The sequence below is a fragment of the Lytechinus variegatus genome, chromosome 9 (genome assembly GCF_018143015.1).
Source record: "Lytechinus variegatus isolate NC3 chromosome 9, Lvar_3.0, whole genome shotgun sequence".
In the NCBI taxonomy this organism is placed as follows: domain Eukaryota; kingdom Metazoa; phylum Echinodermata; class Echinoidea; order Temnopleuroida; family Toxopneustidae; genus Lytechinus; species Lytechinus variegatus.
In genome coordinates, this window is record NC_054748.1 from 20,207,070 (window position 1) to 20,227,771 (window position 20,702).

At 36.3% G+C, this 20,702-nt stretch overlaps 2 protein-coding genes across 7 annotated transcripts in view; one reads left to right on the forward strand and one right to left on the reverse strand.

Moving 5' to 3' along the window:
* Nucleotides 1–20,702, forward strand: part of LOC121421297 (LARGE xylosyl- and glucuronyltransferase 1-like) — a 44,833-nt gene that overhangs the window by 6,472 nt on the left and 17,659 nt on the right. For 5 of the 6 annotated variants that reach the window (XM_041615971.1, XM_041615968.1, XM_041615970.1 and 2 more), the window contains 6 exons: nt 1,182–1,293; nt 3,394–3,544; nt 6,713–6,884; nt 7,802–7,836; nt 9,158–9,253; nt 11,366–11,527. In XM_041615971.1, coding sequence (XP_041471905.1) covers nt 1,182–1,293; nt 3,394–3,544; nt 6,713–6,884; nt 7,802–7,836; nt 9,158–9,253; nt 11,366–11,527 — 728 coding nt within the window. Of the gene's footprint in view, nt 1–1,181; nt 1,294–3,393; nt 3,545–4,137; nt 4,155–6,712; nt 6,885–7,801; nt 7,837–9,157; nt 9,254–11,365; nt 11,528–20,702 lie in introns of those variants that run through there. The other variant, XM_041615973.1, reaches the window with a different exon arrangement.
* LOC121421299 lies at nt 16,496–20,312 on the reverse strand. Its single transcript, XM_041615974.1, has one exon. It carries the CDS (start codon nt 19,539–19,541, stop codon nt 18,555–18,557), a length of 987 nt encoding a protein of 328 aa, XP_041471908.1. The 5' UTR covers nt 19,542–20,312; the 3' UTR covers nt 16,496–18,554.

Sequence of the window (20,702 nt, forward strand, 5' to 3'; positions counted from 1 at the left end):
GTTTTGCCATTGTAGGGCAGGAAAGCATTTCATGAAACAAATACATGTATGACTGTTATAAGCTACTGAAATCATCTCATCTGATTGGCTTAGAGCAGAATTATCATTGAAAATCACTGGCAATTTGTCTCATGAAATGCTCCCCATAAATTTGATCTCTTGCATTGAAGTGGAGCATTGTGGCCCAGTGGATAAGTCTTTTGACTTTGAAACAGAGGGTCGTGGGTTCGAATCCCAGCGATTTTCCTTCAGCAAGAAATTTATCCACACCATGTTGCACTCTACCTAGGTGAGGTGAATGCGTACCCGGCAGGATTAATTGCTTGAATGTACTTAGCGTTGAGAGGCAGCTCGAGCTAAAGCTAAGGAAATAATAATAACAACACACCTTGGAATAGAATATTTCTAGATAGATGATGCTATATAAATGCCCATTTATCATTATCATTGACGCTTAACCAGCATATCATAAATTTTTGTTGTTGTGCATCATGGGGTATTTGTAAGACAGGGAAGTTCAGAAAGTAGCTTGATAAATCATCTACTGAACGTATAGTACATGCCTTTGTATCCCATTTAGATTATTGTAATGCTTTACTTGCTTGTTTACCTCAATCTAGTATAGCCCCCCTTCAAAGAATTCAAAATACTGCAGCTAAATTGGTAACCCTCACAAAGAAATTTGAACATATTACCCCTATTCTCTACTCTCTCCAGTGGCTTCAGGTTCATAATAGAATTATTTTCAAGCTCCTTCTTGTCTATAAAATCATCCATGGTCTCGCCCCATCCTACCTTCAAAATCTTATCTCTCTTTGTCCCTCATCCTCTGCAACTCAACGTTTTCGTTCTTCTACTGCTCACCTTCGACTATCTCTAGGACCCCACACTTTTACCCGTTATGGAGATCATGCTTTTTCTGCTCTTGCCCCTAAACTCTGGAACAATCTCCCCATCTCCATTCCGTAATGCATCCACTGTCGAATCTTTCAAAACACTCCTCAAATCTTACCTCATTAAGCAGTCCTCTTAATTCCATTTCCTGTTCTCTCTCACTGTATTTTGCTACTTCTTTTTTCTCTTTCCAATGCGCTTAGAAACGTTGTATTAAGAAATTAAGCACTATTTAAATGTTAATTATTATTATTAATTGCTTTCTTTTCTAATTTCATAATCTTTAGAAGCATCAAGAGAAAGTAAGAACCTGCTTGGCTTCAACAGCCGAGAAGCCATCTTAGCGGACAGAGTCAAGGAAATGGAACATGAGAATCAGATGCTACGCAGACAGCTCAGGTATGCAAACTACCTTAATTCATACCAGCGAACGTAGAGGGCAGCAACACATGGCAGTGTTGCTTTTAGGAAGGTCCACTCCGTTCAGATTTTGTGACCACCTAAGCTCCGCCCCTCACTCGGCACACTCTTTTGGTAGATTGTAGAGTTGACCTTACTTTTCGTTTGTTCAGTTTTGCTATTTTTTATGCAGGCAGCTTAGGTACATAAAGACCAATGCACTCCTATCGACTGGATTATGACCTGATTTTGGAAGAACCATCACTTTCTAATAATACTGATAATATTAATGTAAAAAATGATCTTTTGAGGATCTGGATAACTATTTGGATACTAATTCAGAACGTAAATAGTTGCGACCCTTTAGATCAGGGGGGTATTTCACAAAGATTTAAGTAAGACTTGTCGCACTTAAATACCGAGTTGCATAAGTTATGAAAGGCTTGACCGCATTGGTCAAATCGTGACATGAGGACGCGCACTAATGCGTATCTATCAATTAGATCTTGCATTGCATATCATGTACGCGTGGCATTGAATTGCTACTTAAGTCATACTTAACCCTATCTAGGCCGGGGTATTTTGGGAGTTCCTATGGCCGGGGGGGCCTCCCAGGCCCCCCCTAAGATCTCGGCCGTCGACCGTGCGATCGCGCCGAAAATTGGCACGCGGGTTGCCTGGGGCATAATCTACAAGATTGTATAGTAATTTATTTCATGCAAATCGCTATTAAGTGATTATGCCAATTTATGCGTAATTAGTATGCGAAATAATACTTTTCCCTCTAACTCCCTAAATAAAGCTCTAAATGTACTAATTTTTGGTATAGAAACTCTTTGTGGTGTCCTTAGCAAGTGTACATGAAAAAATTGTGATATCAAATCATTTTCTTATGTATTATATTGTTTTTGCAATTTCTTATGTATTTCTTTGTTTTTTTGACCTTTTGTTTTTCATTGTTTTTTTCGATGAAATTTGTTGGGGACTCTTCTGTGATCATAAAAAGCATAAAATTAATATATTTAGACTAGAAAAACTAAAAATAATCATACATTTATGAATTTTGGTTGAAAACACAATTTGCATTGACTTTGTACATGAAATCACGTTTCTGAGCAATTTTCGGTCTGACATGCACTTACATAATGTTGCGGCGTAATTTTGGAACCATGTATCCGGGTGACGCAAAATTGGTCTCAAAAGTTGCGCAAGACTTTAAAGTAAAAAGTCAGCGAGCGAAAATATCGCGCGATTGGTTGAGGGGGGCCTCCGAGGCCCCCCCCCCGGCCTAGATAGGGTTAAATCTTCTTGAAACACCCCCCAGAGCAGTGACCAAATTGGCTAAATATTGTAGCTTATAGCATTGATATGACATTGCGATTTTGAATCGAATTCACTTTATACCTATGAGAAGGAATGAAGTAGGTGTAATATTTCATCAAAGTATTCATTTATCAATTCAGAACTTTGGCCTCTAGTTTGTTCCATGATTGAACAGGGAATTCCACCTTGACAAGAAGTTTCACGTTAAAATAGCAGAAAAAAATTGTGAAAAATATTGGCGGAGGTTTGAGGTAAATTCTTCAAGGAATAACAAAGTTATTAGAACTTTAATTATTTGATTTGTGATGTCATATTTTAGCTTTCCTATGTATCGTATGTTTAAAAAAATCAATAAAATATCATTTTCTCAGAAAATTGGAATTGATTTTTACTGTACTTCAGTATATTATCAATAGACACATCATTTCACGGCCCATTCCATAAAAGAAAACAAAAATATGTATCACGAATCATTAAAGATTTAAATTTGTGCATTTTATATAACATAACATATGAGGCAGCTACTTGTTTATGACATCACAAATCCAAAACTTTTCCAAAAATTGTAATAACTTAATTTTAAATGGATTTCCCTCAAACCTTTACCAATATTTTTTTAAAATTATTTTTACTGCTATTTTTACAACAAAGTTTTCTTCAGGGTGAATTTCCCCTTTAATTCATCCCTTTTAGACATTTTGAAAGCTAAGCGGTAAAGCGGTAAACTGATTATCAAAATTGAAAATTGTCTTTGCATGTATTCATTTTTTCCCATAGTATATCTCAGAGTCAGTTGCAGCAAACCTATGAGACATACCAGCAGGTCTTGGTGGAGAATAATAATGTTTCAGGGGATCCCGTCCCTCTTGAGATGAACCGATCATTGCCTGTCAATTGCGTCAACGCAGATCCCATTCCCAAGTGTGAGGTAAGTTTGACCTATAGGCCGTATTCTGAAGTCAGGTTTAATTTAAACTCTGGGTTAAAGGTGTGGTTTAACTATGGAAAGACAATTGTTACATAAATCTCTAACAGTAGAAATTCAATTTATCAGCTCATTTGACTCCAAAAACATTATTAACTGCCTGGGAAGGATAAGTATGACAGTTGTCTTCACCATTAAAGAATTAGCACAGTAAACATGAGAAGCATTCAATGTAAACAAAATTTTGAAACGTTTGGCTTCCCATAATTTTAGCACAGAGTTAGACCGTGGTCTAAGTTAAACCTAACTTCAGAATACGGGCCATAGTGTTTGAATTTTGTTTTGTAGTATTATATAAATTAGTTAGCTTTAATGAGAATTTTAATATATCAGGGTTTTTATTTGAGATAGATAGTCATTTACTGTCAATTGGTGTCAATGCAGATCCCATTCACAAGTATGAGGTAGGTTTGACCTACATGTATATTGTTACAATTATTATCAATTATCTGATCTGGAATGAGAATTTTTCACTATATCGGGGTTTTTATTTGAGATAGATAAGTCATTGACTGTTGTTGGAGTCAAGACAGGTCCCATTCCCAAGTGTGAGATAGGTTTGACCTTTGGTGTTAGAATTATTTCAATTAGCTGATCTGGAGCTAGACATATTGGCCCGAATTCACAAAGGTGTTTTGAAAACCCAAGGTTGAATTCACGGTTTATGCAAATTTCCTGTATAAATTACGCTTAATTGAGCGCGTAGCAGGAGCTTGTATAAAAATTCCAATGCTGATGCACGCTTTTGTCACAGTGCGCCAAATTGACGCCTGTTACATTGGTTAGATACGCTATTTTGTTCACGAGTCCTTTGTTTGAAGATTGGACTCATTAATTCAAAATAGTGAACTCATGAATAAAATAGCATGGGTAACCTCGTCAGGAGGCGTCAATTTGGTGCACTGTGACAAAAGCGTGTATCAGCATTGGACAATTTTTAATATACGCGGTAAAATAAGTGTAATTTATACAGGAAATCTGCATAAACCATGGACACAACCGTGGGTTTTTAAAACCACCTATGTGAATTTGGGCCTTAATTTATCAAGGTTTGTATTTGAGATTGATATGTCATTGACTGTCAGTGGCATCAATGCACATCACACAACCAAGTGTTCGGTAGGTTTGACCTACTAGTGTTACAAATTTATTCAGTTGTGTTAGATCAATTAGTAGGTCTTTCAACCAAACAACCAATGAGATTGAATAATTTCAGTAGCTTTTCACTTTAATTGTAAATTTGTTATTATGTGGAGCGTTGTGGCCCAGTGGATTAGTCTTCGGACTTTGAAACAGAGGGTCGTGGGTTCGAATCCCATCCATGGTGTAATTTCCTTCAGCAAGAAATTTATCCACATTGTGCTGCACTCGACCCAGGTGAGGTGAATGGGTACCCGGTAGGATTTTTCCTTTAACGCTTTAGCGCCTATTAATATGGCGGCTCAGCTACAGCCGGGGTAATGATATGATACCAATTATCAAAGCGCAGTAGAGTATATGCACATAGTAGCTGCGCTATATAAATGGACCTATTATTATTATTATTATTATAATAAAGTTTAATCATACAAGCTCCCAATCTGTGTAGGTAGATTGAAATTCTTGTTGCTCACAAGGATCTAAATTCAGAGTTTATTATTTGTTGAAATCTGACTTAGTCCCACTTTGTTGAAATAACAGGGAAAATATGGGGTTTTCATTTTGGACCTTGTTACATAGAGCTTAATAGCTATTGACCATTTGGCTGATTTATAGCGGGGTTAATATAGGAGCACCTTGATCACCGAGCAAGGTAGATACTTGCGCTGTACAAATCCTATAGTATTGATTATTGTGTATGATCAATAGTAAAAATCAGACCTGTCTTGTAGAAATCAGACTTTTTTCTTTTCCTTCTTTATTTGTGTATAAAGTTGTGTGTAATTTACACAAGACTTTATGTGACCTACAACCCCAAAACCACCAATAAGTTGCCAGACAAGGTTCTCTGTAAATAGCCAAGATAGTAATTTAGTCTCCAAAAAACCCAAAATTGAAATATTGCTTATCTGAAACAGCAATTCTTCTTCTTCATACTGTGAAAATTTGAAGTCGTGAAGTTGAATAAAAGAAAAGATTCCAGAGTTTCTTGGACATTACTTTTTCAGACTGATTGAAAGTTTCACTGAGATCTATACACAGTATGCACATCTCATGCTTGATTGAACCGTGAACTTCAAACTGTGTTTTCTTTTTATTTTTTAAGCTCTTGCTGAAAGTCCTATGCATTCAATCAAGTACTTGTAATGGTTATTGTTGGTCAATTTTAACATATATTATACAGATATTGCCTACCTAGAGTTTGAATATAACATTTCCTCTCCCCGACGGAGTTATATTTTTCCCAAGGGATTGATTATATTTTGCCCGAAGTGCGCAGCGCTGAGGGAAAATATTATCCCGAGGGAAAAATATAGCTTCGGAGGGGAGTGTTGAAATGTTATTTATTAAAACGATAGACCAGGCAATATCTGTTATATTATATAGTCTATGTGGATTCGCCATCACAAATTGCATTCATCATCTGGCTCAAACCCGAAATTCTTGGTACAGCTCTGATCCATCTACGTCATAATAGATATTTTTTGGAAAATACATCAAGCGCGTTCTTCATGCAATCGACGCGTTAACATTAGCGCGTACATCATATAAACTACCTTGTTACGCAACTTGTATGCAACGAGTGACGTCACCTTAGTGAATATAACGCCGCAATTGAAAATACAACGCAGTATATTCCCTAAAGTGACGTCAAAACCTAGAATATAACAAGTGCAATCCTCGCAGCTATGGTCACGTGATGGCGTATTGACCTATCACTGATTCGAATCTACATGAACTATGTAATATATCATTTTAAAGCTTAGGAAATGAATTTTCAAAGCTCAATAAAAATCTCAATATTCATTTTGGTCAACTTATTGTTGGTTTTGGTATGGCAGGTCACATATGAAAATTTCCTAGATATTTAAATCCGTTGTACATGTAGAAATACGTAGAACAAAAAAAAAAAAAATCATTAGAATTGCACCATTCCGAGTAGTACAAGTTCTTTTTTTTTGTATCTTGCAGAGGATCCACGTGTCGATCGTTTGTGCCGGTCATAACGCGAGTCGCGATGTCATCATCCTCATCAAATCGATCCTCTTCTACCGGAAGAACCCCCTTCATTTTCATTTCATCTCGGATGAGATGGGGCAACAGATCCTCTCCACGCTCTTCAAGACATGGGATGTTCCTGGAGGTGAGAGATACATTGGAGAGTTTGTGCATTTACTATGGGGAAATTCTCTACAATTCATCATTTCCTTCGAAAAATGCTATAAAAATCACAATGAAGAGCTGAGCGGCTTTTGTCGAAAATTGGTAGACTGGGACAGCAGGGTCCCCGTCTTACAAAGAGTTACCATTGATCCATCAGTGGCATAATTTTTTCTCCAGGATATATGCGCAATGTCCTTTGTAAACAAAGAGAAGCACAGTGAATTTGCAAGAAAACAATGAATGCCTGAAATATGCATCATAGTTAGGATATATTTTGAACAAACATGCATAATAGATGTTGACGTTGCTGGCTGTCCATAGTTGTGATTGATTGGATCAATCATAACTCTTTGTAAGACCGGGCCCCAGATCATCCGAAGATTTGCGCCGGACAAACAATTGCATAGATGTCGTTGTCCAGAGTCAAGAGATTCCGATGCTGTCCCAGTCCACCAACTTTTGACTAAAGCCTCTCAGCTCTCCATTGTGATCTGACTTCCATTTTCAAAGGAATTGGTGCGTTGTAGAGAGTTTCCCTGTAGTAAATATGAAAAGTCTGGAACGTCAAAGGGAGGGGGGGGGGGGGGGGTACAAATTTTCTTACAAGCAAACCAGAAAAGCATTTTGGAAAACCAGCAAAATAAAGAGATAATGAAAGATACAAAATATTATTATCGATTGTGTAAAAGATTCTGTAACGTGAATGCTTTAAAAATGATGAAATTTTGTTTACCCCTCTATTATTATCTGAACTAACCTTAAAAAAGAAGAAGAAAAAAACACCAATGGAATACTTAAATTTGTAATGGAAATTTAAATATATTAAAATCATAAGGGTTAGTATGAAGGTATTTTTTATCATTCTCTATATTTTCCCCTCTTTTTTCATTTCTGTAGTAAAAGTAAGCTTCTACCTCGCAGAGAATTATAAGGTAAGTTTTAGAAATCTTCATTTTTGATTAGTAGTCCTTGAGATGAGGGAGGCCCTGAGTTATCGTTCCTTTTTTCTCTCTAAAACTGAAGTTTTATTGCTCTACTTGGATTGAACCCCTCCCCCATATTTCACTACTAGTACCCATGTACAAACTTTAAAAATAACCATCAAATTGTGATTTTATGGATGTTTTGGCCTGCCAACCCAATTTCAAACTCATTCCATAGCCCTTGCCATAGTCAAAGCAATTTTCAGACCAGCAAATCATCTGTTTTCACATAATCATAGTTAAATATAGCGCAAGTTGATGTACCCCCCCAACTTTATTTAGTAACCATATACAAAAAATTATTTCATCATTTTCATGCATGTTTAGCCCCCCCCCCCCCATAATCTCAAACTCGCTCTGCAGCCCTTACCTAAGTCAAATCAGTTTTCAGACCAGATTGTAAAGCTTTGTTATTAATCAGTTCATAGTTAAATATATCCCAAGTTAAGATGAAAATGACCCATGAAATTGTGATTTTATGCATGTTTAGCCCCCCCCCCCTCTTTCAAGCTTATTTTGTGGGCCCTGTCAAAGCTGAAGCAATTTTCAGAACAGACTGTGCATAGCTTCTGTTACTCACCTCTTTATAGTCAAATTTCTGCCAAGTTGAGTACATTTCCTGTCTTGGATTTTGTATAACTTATCACTGATTTTGTATACTATTCTGCGTCATATAGTATGGAATGGGTGGGGGGGATAGGATGTTCAACATCAGCTCCCCCCCTTCCTAGTCTGCTGTGCAAACCCTTTACTCGAGTTTAGGGTCTGAATTGCAGCCTACTCATGCCCTGTGTACTGAAGGCGCTCTCGCTCAGGAAGTCTTATATGTTTTAGTCTTTGTGTGGAGACACACTTGTTGATCAAAGTTTCAATCAGGGTCTGTGCCTGCAGACTGCCCTCTTCGTGCTCTTTCAGCTCAGCCTTTTAAAGTTGAGCAGATTTCTATTGTGGCCTGTTTTCAAGCTCATTTTGATTATGTATTTTTGTCTGCAGAGTCATGTTGAATGGAATAGATGGAAGGGGGGGGTGGTTATTAATATTTACTCCTACCTTGCTTATCCTCTCAAGTTGAACAGATTTCTTTGTTTTGTCAAACTCATCTTTGATTATTCATTTTTGTGTCCATACATGGAATGGAATGCATGGAGGGGGGGGGGGGCAGTTATTCATTATTCAGTCCTACCTTAAGCTCAGCCTCTCAAGTTGAGCAGATTTCTTTCATTGATTTGTAAAACTCACCATTCATTATTCATTATTTGTCTCCACACAGAGTCATGTTGAATGGATCCCTAATAAGCACTACTCAGGCCTGTATGGATTGATGAAGTTACTTCTCATTGAGATACTACCACCAACTCTGGACAAGGTAAGGTATCTCTATAATGGTACAGTTGAGGCCATATAATTTGTTGTGTACGATACTAGCATGTCCCATGAAGCCTTGTGCTTATGAGGTCAAAAGGTCAAAGTTCAAGTTTCCACCTTCCACTTTTCTTGCTTGACCAATAACTCCATTTTCCGTGTTACTTGCGGGCGTATTATTTGCTCGCCCCAGTGACACTCTTGTCTAACATGGTTTGTCACCACTGAACAGAAAAGTTTAATCCGAAATGTTTGTGGTGAGAAGTAACTAGCACAAATATGAAATATTTTTGTCAAGTCTTGTTTTTTAATATGTCTAAAATACGAAGATTTTTTTGAAAAAAAAGGACACCTAAACATATTCAGCTCCTGATGATGAAGCAATGCGATGAAGGCATGACATTTCCATTTGTTTGGTATTAAATTTGTCATGATAGCACAAATATTTTATAAGATACAGTAAATGTTATGATGGTTGGCAAGTATCAGCTTTTCTTTGATTAATTTCCTGGGTGTATTTAAACTTATGGCCTCAACTGTATATGCTTTTATATAAGAAACTGACAGTTGATTCCATGTCAAATAATTTGTGTGATGAAGAAGAAATAAAAGTTCAGCCAGAACAGGTAATTCCTCTCACATTGTTGCCCTGACAATTTCAGCTTTTGATAACCATCATGTTAACCCTAATTCTCCCGGGGGGGGGGGGGATTTTTTGCGATATATCTGCTGCGCAAAATTTTTTGACCTCTCCGCTAACTGACCTTTTACTTTTAAGTCTCGCGCAAATTTTGAGACCAAATTTGTGACGCCCGGGTACGCGGTTACGACATTACGCAACATTATGTAATGTTAGTGCATGTCAGACACAAAATTGCTTGTAAACGTGATTTCATGTACAAATCCAATGCAAATTGTGTATTTAGCCAAAATTCATAAATGTATCATTATTTCTAATTTAACTGATTAAACTTAATTAATTTTGCCTTGATTATGATCAGAATTATGTCTGGAATTTGAATTTTGATTTCCATTTAAAAAACAGTAAAAAACAAAAAGTAAAAAAGAAAGAAATACATAAGAAATTAAAAAAAAGTAAAATACATAAGAAATCGGTCTTGGTACTATATTTTTTTTCATTCACAATTGTTAGGAATGCTATAGAGAAAATTTTCACCAAAAAATAGCATTCTAGGAGCTTCATTTAGATAATCAGAGCAAAAAGTATGATTTCATGAATAAATTAGCAGAATTAATTCATATAAAATAAAAATATATGAAGTCAATGAAATTTACCAATGCAACTGCGTAGATTACATCATTCTCTACCATCATGCAAATTTTCGTTGTGATGGCGCAATCCGTGGCTCAGATCTTAAAGGGGGCCATAATGCCCCCCCCCCCCCCCCCCCCCGGAATGACAAAATACCTCGGGAGATTTAGGGTTAAAGAAACAATTGCTTTATTAGTATAAAAGGAGGGGGGACCCTGTGTAATGACCCATGTGTCCACTCCAGAAGTATATCAGGGGAGCGTTTCATCAACATGTTTGTATGACGAGTTGTCAGATCTGACAACTTTCCTTGATTCTGATTGGCTGAGAGGCACTGTTACTATGGTAACTGTCGGATAAAACAGGACTTGTCAGATAAAATCCTTTCATGAAACGCTCCCCAGGAGTAGAGACCTGCAGGTAACAGTGATCCATTACGCTTCTTGTCTCCCAGGAAATGATGATACACAAGTGTTCATACTCACATTTTGGTAAAATGAGAACATCTGCCATGTAGTCCTAGATGTAGTACATATTAGCCCGAATTCTGAAGCCAGGTTTAACTTAGACCACTGTCCAACTCTATGCTAAAATTATGGGGAGCCAAAAACTTTGCTATTTTATTTCCTTTTGCTGATAATCGTTCCCAGACAATTATGAACAATTTGAGTGTCAAATGAGTTAATAAATTGAAGTGTACTGTTTGGGATTTGTGCCTCAATCGGCTATCCATAGTTAATCCACAACTTTAAACCAGGGTTTAATTCAAACCTGAGTTCAGAATACGGGCAATTGAGCTTTCATAATATGTATTCTACATATCTTCGTGCTTTTTTTCCTTAGACGATAGTCCTTGATACGGACATCACCTTCGCCAGTGACATCGCAGAGCTCTGGGGTTTGTTTCAGAGGATGACAAGTAAGCAAACCCTGGCCTTGGTAGAGAACCAGAGTGATTGGTACTTAGGGACCCTCTGGAAGAAGCACAAGCCCTGGCCCGCATTGGTAAGTCAGACATAGTTCTTAGTCCTAGAATTAAAATCATATATACATTCTTTGGACAGAGGTCTTTAGTTGTAGCATTAGAACTATAAATACCTGCTGTGGAAGGGTCTAGGGTCTGATACCTTGTCTGTGTCGCTGGTAGAGAACCAGATTGACTGGTACTTAGGAACTCTCTGGAAGAAGCACAAGCCCTTGCCGGCATTGATAAGTCAGAACTAGGTCCTAGTCCTAGCATTTGAACCACATATACATTCTTTGGATAGAGGTCTTAGCCTTAACATTAGAACCATAGATACGTGCGATGGAAGGGTCAAGGCTCCTAGACCTTGTCTGCAGCGCTGATAGAGAACCAGAGTGTTTGGTACTCTCTGGAAGAAACACAAGCCCTGATCTGCATTGGAAGTCACACATAGGACCTAGTCCTGGCATTAGAACGATGATAGATTCCTGCGGTAGAATGGTCTAGGGTCTCGTACCTTGTCTGTAACCCTGATGGAGAGCCAGAGTGATTGGTACTTAGGGTCTCTCTGGAAGAAACACAAGCCCTGGCCTTCATTGGTATGTCAGAGACAGGTCCTAGTCCTAGCAACAGGCCATAGTCCTAGTATTAGAATCATAGATACCTGCCATATGGTCTTATACCTTGTACAAACTTCTAGTAGAGAACCAGAGTAAATAATTGAAGGAAAAATATTTAATACTTGTACATGTTTGTAAAATTCTACATAAAGGCCTGGTCACACCGCCAGAGCGTTGGAGCGGTCGTGGAGCAGAGAGAAAAAATCATCACCACTCGCTACCGTTCACCATTTTCGATTTTGATTGTTATTTTTTGTTTTCGATTTTTCCCCAATTTTGTGAACGAAATTCGACCCTCTCTCCCTACCACTCCACGACCGCTCAAACAACGTTGGGCGGTGTGACCAAGCCTTAAATCAATTAATTCCTCTACCCACCCTTATGGTTGCTGGAGAAATATTGTTTTGAGGCTGAATTTGCAGACCAGTTCAGAGCAATAAACAAAGAAGTCTATGTCTAACCATCTTACAATGCATGGAAGAGAGAGAGAGAGGGGGGGGGGGATAGAGAAGCACTCTCAACACCATCATTAACACCACCAGGAACTCCATCAACCTTACCATGAATACTATTAACACCATTATCAATAATAATAATAATAATAATAATAATAAAGGTATATTTACCCAGGGTAGCCACTTCAGTTCCGAAAACTGTTCTCCCAGTGGGCCCTGCTATTATTACCCGGCTAAGCTAGGCTACCTTCTCGGTGCACACAGCTTTTTGAGGAATTACTTCCTGCCGGTACCCATATGGTTGTTGGTATCAATACCATCAACACCATTGTCAAGACCACTATCAACACCATTGTCAAGACCACCATCAACACCATTGTCAAGACCACCATCAACACCATTGTCAAGACCACCATCAGCACCATTGTCAAGACTACCATCAACACCATTGTCAAGACCACCATCGACACCATTGTCAAGACCATCATCAACACCATTGTCAAGACCACCATCAACACCATTGTCAAGACCACCATCAACACCATTGTCAAGACCACCATCAACACCATTGTCAAGACCACCATCAACACCATTGTCAAGACCACCATCAACACCATTGTCAAGACCACCATCAACACCATTGTCAAGACCACCATCGACACCATTGTCAAGACTGCCATTAACACCATTGACAAGACCACCATCAACACCATTGTCAAGACCACCATCAACACCATTGTCAAGACTACCATCAACACCATTGTCAAGACCACCATCAACACCTATTTCATGTACAAATCCAGTGCAATTTTGTTTGGCCAAAATTTGTGAGTTCATTTTCTTATTAAATTCATAATTGGAAAGTGTTATGGAACAATTTCGAACCTCCCCCCCATCAACAACTAAAAGTTGAAAAACAGAAATGCGTAATATTTAAAATAGAAATAGAAATAATGAAATACATGAAATATATTTTTTTTCCAATTATATTTAAATGATATTTTTATTGATTCCTTCAGGAGAACATATCAATATAAGGGATTCATTAACACTCTTGTATATTACATAGTTATACAGTAATGTATACAGCACAATCACTACAGGTTACGTTACTTTTCTGTAACAGATAGAAAATGAGAGTATGTGACAAGATAGAAGAAATCCCAACCGTTTTCAGCAGTGATTAGGAGTAAATAATGGCGTAACATATTGCCATTTTCGTTGATGGATATACAGTTTTCCTTTCCTTTTAGCAATATGCAGTTCTTTTACATACTTAAAAAATAACTTTCTTTTAAATCAGTCAATGCGTGGCATATTATTACTATTTATATTTGTGTAAATGCATTTTTATTGCTATAGACCTGTAAGTAAGATAGGATCAAAATTGTGATCATGTACATAGTAGGTTTTTATGCTTACTGTGCTCTGTCATCTTGCTACAATAGAGACAAAATCTAATTCATTTACAGACAGTCATGAATGATCAGAGTGAGGAGATAAATCAAACTTGTATGGTTAGAGATTTGAGTCACAATTGGCTATCCATAGTTCAATTCAATCCAATTTATTTACTTTCTCAATAAAAAAACATGAAAAAGGGTACGTAAGATACAGAAGTAAAACATTATCACAACATAGAGAAAGCAATATGCTTATGAATATGAGGGGCCAACAAAAAAGGGCGAATAGCCTTATAAGATGTTGACCCGACATCTAAGACAAGCATAATAAATATTTAAAAACAGGTAACATAAATGAAAACAAATATTAAACACGTTCATCTAAATTGTGAAGTTATACTAGCAAATTAAGAATATAAACTTCAGAGCTAATTCATGATAACGTGGGCTCGGAATCTTTAAAAAGAATGTGGTAAATTTAAATAAAAAAATTGTTCCTTGAAAAAATATTTAGTTAATGAAAAACTGGGATTTGCACACATAGTAACTGATACTGGTTCTTGTATTTGCTAAATAAAATAATTCAGGCAAGATTTAGACATTTTGGAAGCGGGAAAAGGTGATTTGGAACAAAGATACATTTAGATATTGCAAAGTAATTTGTTTAATATTTATTTCGGTATAAAAAACATTGCACTAAGCAGCCTTTCGGCTCAATTGCGTACAATTTATAAAAACGATTGATACATACGCATACAATAGTTGATCAAAAGAAATTTTGAAATAAGACATAGGCTTTAATGACCTGAAAAATAGTGTTAATTGACTTTGATTAGATTGAATACCCTCATGATGGAAGACATCTAGGAGAAGAATCATCATGCAAAAAATGGTGACGTATGACCCTGACCTTGACCTTTTAGGGAGAAAAGATGGGCCGTTACGTATGGGACGCAGAACAAAGACATTTTTTTTTTCAAGTTGAAAATTCTCTGAAAGTATTTCATTTGACAACTTGTAACTTACTGTGATAGAAATCACAATACTCTAGTATATCTAAGGCAAGTTTCATGTCATAAGCCAAATCCCTCTAATTACAGACTCTAATTAAATAAATTAATGACATGTTACGTATGGGACATTTTGTCCCCATAGAGAACGTATACAATTTTCCCCATAATTTAAAAAATTGAAATAATTTAAAATATGGAAATAACAAAAGAGTTTCTGTCTTTTAAAATGTTCTATTGAGACATATTTGATATGACTGAAAAGAAAATTAGCCATTTCAACATTTTTTTCTTGTTTTTCATGGTTTAATGTAATTCTTATATATTTCTATTTTTTCATATTTTTCCATTTTCACAAATTTTTGGCTTAATTTGTTTTTATTAATCGGTATTCATAACAAATCAGTCTATATAAACTAAAGAAAAGGTAACTAATAGAGCACTCTTGAAATTTGTTTTTCTCCATTCACTTTGTACACAAATCTCCCCATGACATTGTGTGTAAATGTCCCATACGTAACATGTCCCATATGTAACAGTTTTTTGATTAACTTTTAATTAAAAAGCAAACTCTGTTCTTGATACTTTTTGGAGTATAACATTTTCATACTTTATAAATTAGAACTTCCCAGAGATGCAACAATACAAGCATTGTATTATGAGAAATAACTAAAAAAAAAATCTTCAAAAGTCAAGAGTTATTTCACCTTTGTCATTTAATTCATTTTTTTAGTTCATATACACTATAACTGACAGCTCTCTTGTTTTAAGCACTGTAACTGACAGCTCTCTTGTTTTAAGCACCATATCTGATAGCTCTCTTATTTTATACACCGTAATTGATAGCTCTCTTATGTTACGCACCATATCTGATAGCTCTCTTATTTTATGCACCTTAACTGAGAGCTCTCTTATTTTATTCAGCATAACTGTCACCTCTCTATGTTGTTCAGCAATATACATGTAACATCAATTTCATTGTTTAGACATTTACGGAATATTTCTGTGGTTTAACTATAAAATTCAACTTGAGTCATGAAATCTTGACCCCCCCTGATTCTGGCACTATCATAATTCTAATAATAATATTAAAATTTATAAGCACTTTTTACATCAGAGTTTAAGCGCTCTTTATACATAAAGAAATTCTGAGTGATACATAATTAATTATTTTGTATTTCCTTGATCGCTATTACATAAGAGCCTACGCGTGCATGCGCAGTCAATGTGCTGCGCAAATTGTTTCAGACGGGAAAGAAACTTTTCCCCACTAGTCAAAATAACCTTTTAGTTTTTACGTTTGCTTAGACCACTGGTCTTGGAAATCATATTTCACAGGGAAAGAAACTCTCCTTTTCTTCACAGATTTGAGAAACTGTGTTTATTATTATATTACTTACAATCATTGAAAATAGATAATACATAAATGTACATAATATACAAGATAACAAGATAGTTATGATGACAGACAGAGATATTTATTTGTGATGTGTATGGAAGAGGTGTGTCGTCAGTCTCTTCTTAAATAAAAGTGTCAGTGTTGCATGCATCTTGAATGTGTGCAGGGAGAGAGTTCCAAAGATCTCCATTTTGTTTCTTTCACCTTGTCCATGATATGATTGGTTTGTGATTGTCTATGAAGTTCCATTTTTCTTATTTTGTTCCTTGATGTTCAGCATTTTCCTCTCCGTTCCCATCTGTGCTGTACTTATTTTTTCAATTTAATTTGATACAAATGTTTTTATATTCCACTTTCAATTTTTCATATTTACAATGATCATATACAGTTGACATAGTGACATGTAATCACATTTGAAATATATACAAAAATTAACATTATATTACAGTAGACAATTATCAAAGTGAAATATAAACTTAAAGGGAGTGAGGGCCAACGGAAAAGCAGAGCTTGTATAATGTAGGCCCCTCCCCCTGAAGTTGTAATTACATGTACGTATAGCATATATCTGAAATATTGTTTACCCCCAAAACCAAACAACATTTAGTTATACATGTAGAATGTGTACATGGTAATACAAATCATTAGCATGAAATGATATATGTATATATATATATATATATATATATATATATATATATATATATACACACATATGTATAAAATCATGTCGCCATTCTGGCCTTGGGCTGTACGGCCTTTACCTTTCCTTTTATCCATGGTCATGAAGGTTTGTCAGTTGAGGTATATACATATACACATTTGAGGTATATACAAAAATTAAACTGACGTGCTAGCTGGATGTGTTGTCAGTTGCTCAATAAACTAGGTGATAAGACTTTTTCACCCAGCCAACCTGGCCTGTTTGTTCTCATTGCATGCAATGAGTTGACATCCCCCACCACAAGAAGGTAGGCCAGGACACTGTAACGGTATCTCACAAGTCGGTCATCCCCTCACTAACATGCATGTACAGCTACCAGGGATGCTCTCCTCCTTGTATGGTCCATCACATGAGTGATAAGAGAATACAAATCTTAGGGGGACAAAATAATAAATTGGTTTTATAATTGTACAGCTTTGTGTGATGATTATGAGTGCTACTGTGGATTACTGAAATCCAAATATCAACATCAAGAAGTTTGGGCATAACTGATACAGGAGCTCCCCAAGTACTGACCTTCAGAGAGTTCCAAAATTGGGATCTAGCAATGACATAAAAATAATGTTGACTGCTCAGTTACTACAAATTAGGTAGAACTGCGGAGTTCTCAAAGTCATTTGTGCGAAGAGTAATATGTTTGAAAAATATATTGAATGATGCAAATTGCAAAGCCACTACGAAATTCTTTTAGAAAGGAAAACTATGTTTCAAAATGACTGATTTTCACATTGAAACTGTAAATATTGCAGTTTAAAAATAAAATCAACACGAAAAGTACAAGTTACAAGACAAGTCCATTTTCCGTAAATGAGCATTCATTTTCTATTCAAATTCTATTCACAAACAATCTCAAAATTTCAAAATTTTCGTTCATATATGATTTGAACCAATGAATATTAATTTCTGTCTTAAAATGTCGACTAGCACACAAAATGCCCCTCAAGAATAAAATCTCCCCCGTTCACGAATCGACTCGTCAACATCAAAACATGAGAGGCTCGCCCCAAACACAAATATTTTGTTCAGTTTGAGGCTCAGCAATGGTGCACAAAAATCACTTTCCTTCAGTTGGATATTAATCAATTTCAATATTTTGGACATTTTTATAATCTAGACAGATTGAATATCTGCATGTAGCTTATTGAAAAGTATCTCAAATTTGGGTCCACAAATCTTATTTATGCTCTCTTCAAAATTAGAAAAGCTACGAAGATGCAGCTTACATGTCATTCTAACTGATAGTATGGGGAATCAGTCGCACTCATTCAGATTTTTTCCTAAAAAAAACAAGGCCCGAATCAATGCAGAAAAGAGGTAAGTCGATGAAACAAGCCCTTCCGAATTTTACAGTTTTTTTTCTGTTTGATGATAAATCTAATGCCCCAAAAGTTATTTTCAGATTTTTTTTCAAATTTCCCTTGTCACACAGAAGCACACCCTGATTGTGCCTATTGACCTTAAACAGAAAATTCAATCTCTTGTATTTTGACATCTATGTCATCATCTTTTATTGGAGGCCGACTACTTCTCATGGTATTCTTATCCATGTAAGTACAGTGCCTCTGCCTACATATCAAATGTATTACAATATATGTTATTATTATTATTATTATTATAAAGATAGCAAGAAATAAAGTTGTGATTATCATATGTTTTGATATGCAGTGCCCTTTGGTATCTTTCATGGATGTTGTTGTTATTGATGTAGGTTCGCTCGTAACATTGTTTGTAAGTTCCTGGGTAGTTGTCGATACTTCAATGGTCGAACATTGTTTTTCACTTGTAGTACCATCTAAAAACAGCGCAGTATCGTTGCATTCGCATCTTTCTCTGTACTCCTGCCAAGGGGAAGTGCAGCAGAATGCTGGCTGTGATTTTAGGATGAGGATAGTCTGTTTCAACAAAGAGTCTACCACTGTAGGATCACTGAGGGGAGGCATCCATAGACCATTCTGATAGCATTCAATCTTCCCTGGTATGGTCCCAGCATTTGCAGTACAGTCTACCTCTACCCATTCTCCACCTTTACTGTCACCCACAACACACGATGCCTTACCAGCCGGGTAATCTACCTGAAGATTTACTCTTTGTATGTCATCACCGAGTATGTTACCATCCTTATATACAAACAAGATATAGGTCCCTTGATCAGCCCTTCTCAAATCAGTTATTGTCAGTGCTAAAGAGCAGGTTCCAGTATCAATCTTGTTCTGAACATTGAATCTTTGGACCTGATCTTGTGTCAGAGACAGTGATAACCCATCAGTAGATCTGTAAAATGGGGAGTTAGTTGATTGTTGTAAAGTGACTTGTGAACTGTTACATGGGTAAGGAAATGTTAAGTCTACTCCCTCCCCTTCTACAGTGCTGACTGCCTGAACTACATGTAAACATACTTGGAAAAGGATTGAAATGCAAGCAATCATTATGGGGGTTCTTGCCATGCTGCAATTTTCCCTATTAAAAAGTCTTATTCTCAAAATTCGATGTTCAATATGGGAGCCTTTGATAATAATAATAATAATAACTTTGTCTTATAGTTATACAACACTTTTCATGAAATTCGCATAAAAGTGCTTTACATGTTTTTGTTCTTCTTAAATATGTATTTGTTATATATATGGGGCCAGGCTTAACTCGCACTTGTGCTATTTCCTGGTCCCATTTACCATTGTATGTGTAATTTGTTTCATAACCTATAAACATGTGAATATTGTTGGTTCAAATAAATGAATAAATCAAATCATATCGAATCGAATAATATATCAAGTCAAATCAGATCACATCATATTGAATATAATATAATATCAAATCATATCAATGTAGATACAATAACATGTACAAAGAACAAATAAAAGATCAAAGAAACTATGATTCAAACTATGGTGAATATGACTTTTTCATTCAATTCTGCATTAAATTTTTTTATCTGAACAATCTGGCATTGGGTAGAACGAATGGATGATTATGATGTCACTCGGCTGGTTTCATATGATGTCATCAAATTGCTGTTGCATCTCCCCATCTACACGTGAAAACAATGTCAACAGAGTTGGTATGGATGCCTGCCTCTGCTATGCCTATCAGCTGAAGGAAACCTTGTAGATGAGTGAATTCCTCAATTTAGTCTTCAGAGATCCTTTATGTCAAAAGAATATAACAGGAGAATGCAATCGTGACGATTAGGAGAGCAATGGTTTGAAAGGAATTGTTTTTGAGAGCTGGATGAACAAAGGCTCATCAAAGACTTACGCTCACACATTGAATATGATAGCATCTAAATCCCATCTTCATTAATGCCAAAAAACTTCCGAAAGCATGGAAAAAAAGACAAGTTTTTGTTGGTGAAATGGAAAATAATTTCTCTCTCAACTTAACTCTAAACCCCCAACAATTTCTGAAAAGAACTGTAAACCAGAAGGAATGTTGAGTGAGAACAGCTTGAGTAGTAGAGCTGATGCTGGCTTGGGTCGGCGAGTAGAGATGATGAGTAGTAGAGCTCTCTACTACTCATCATGTCTACTCGCCGACTCAAGCCAGCATCTCCTCATCAGCTCTACTACTCAAGCTGTTCTCACTCAACATTCCTTCTGGTTTACAGTCCT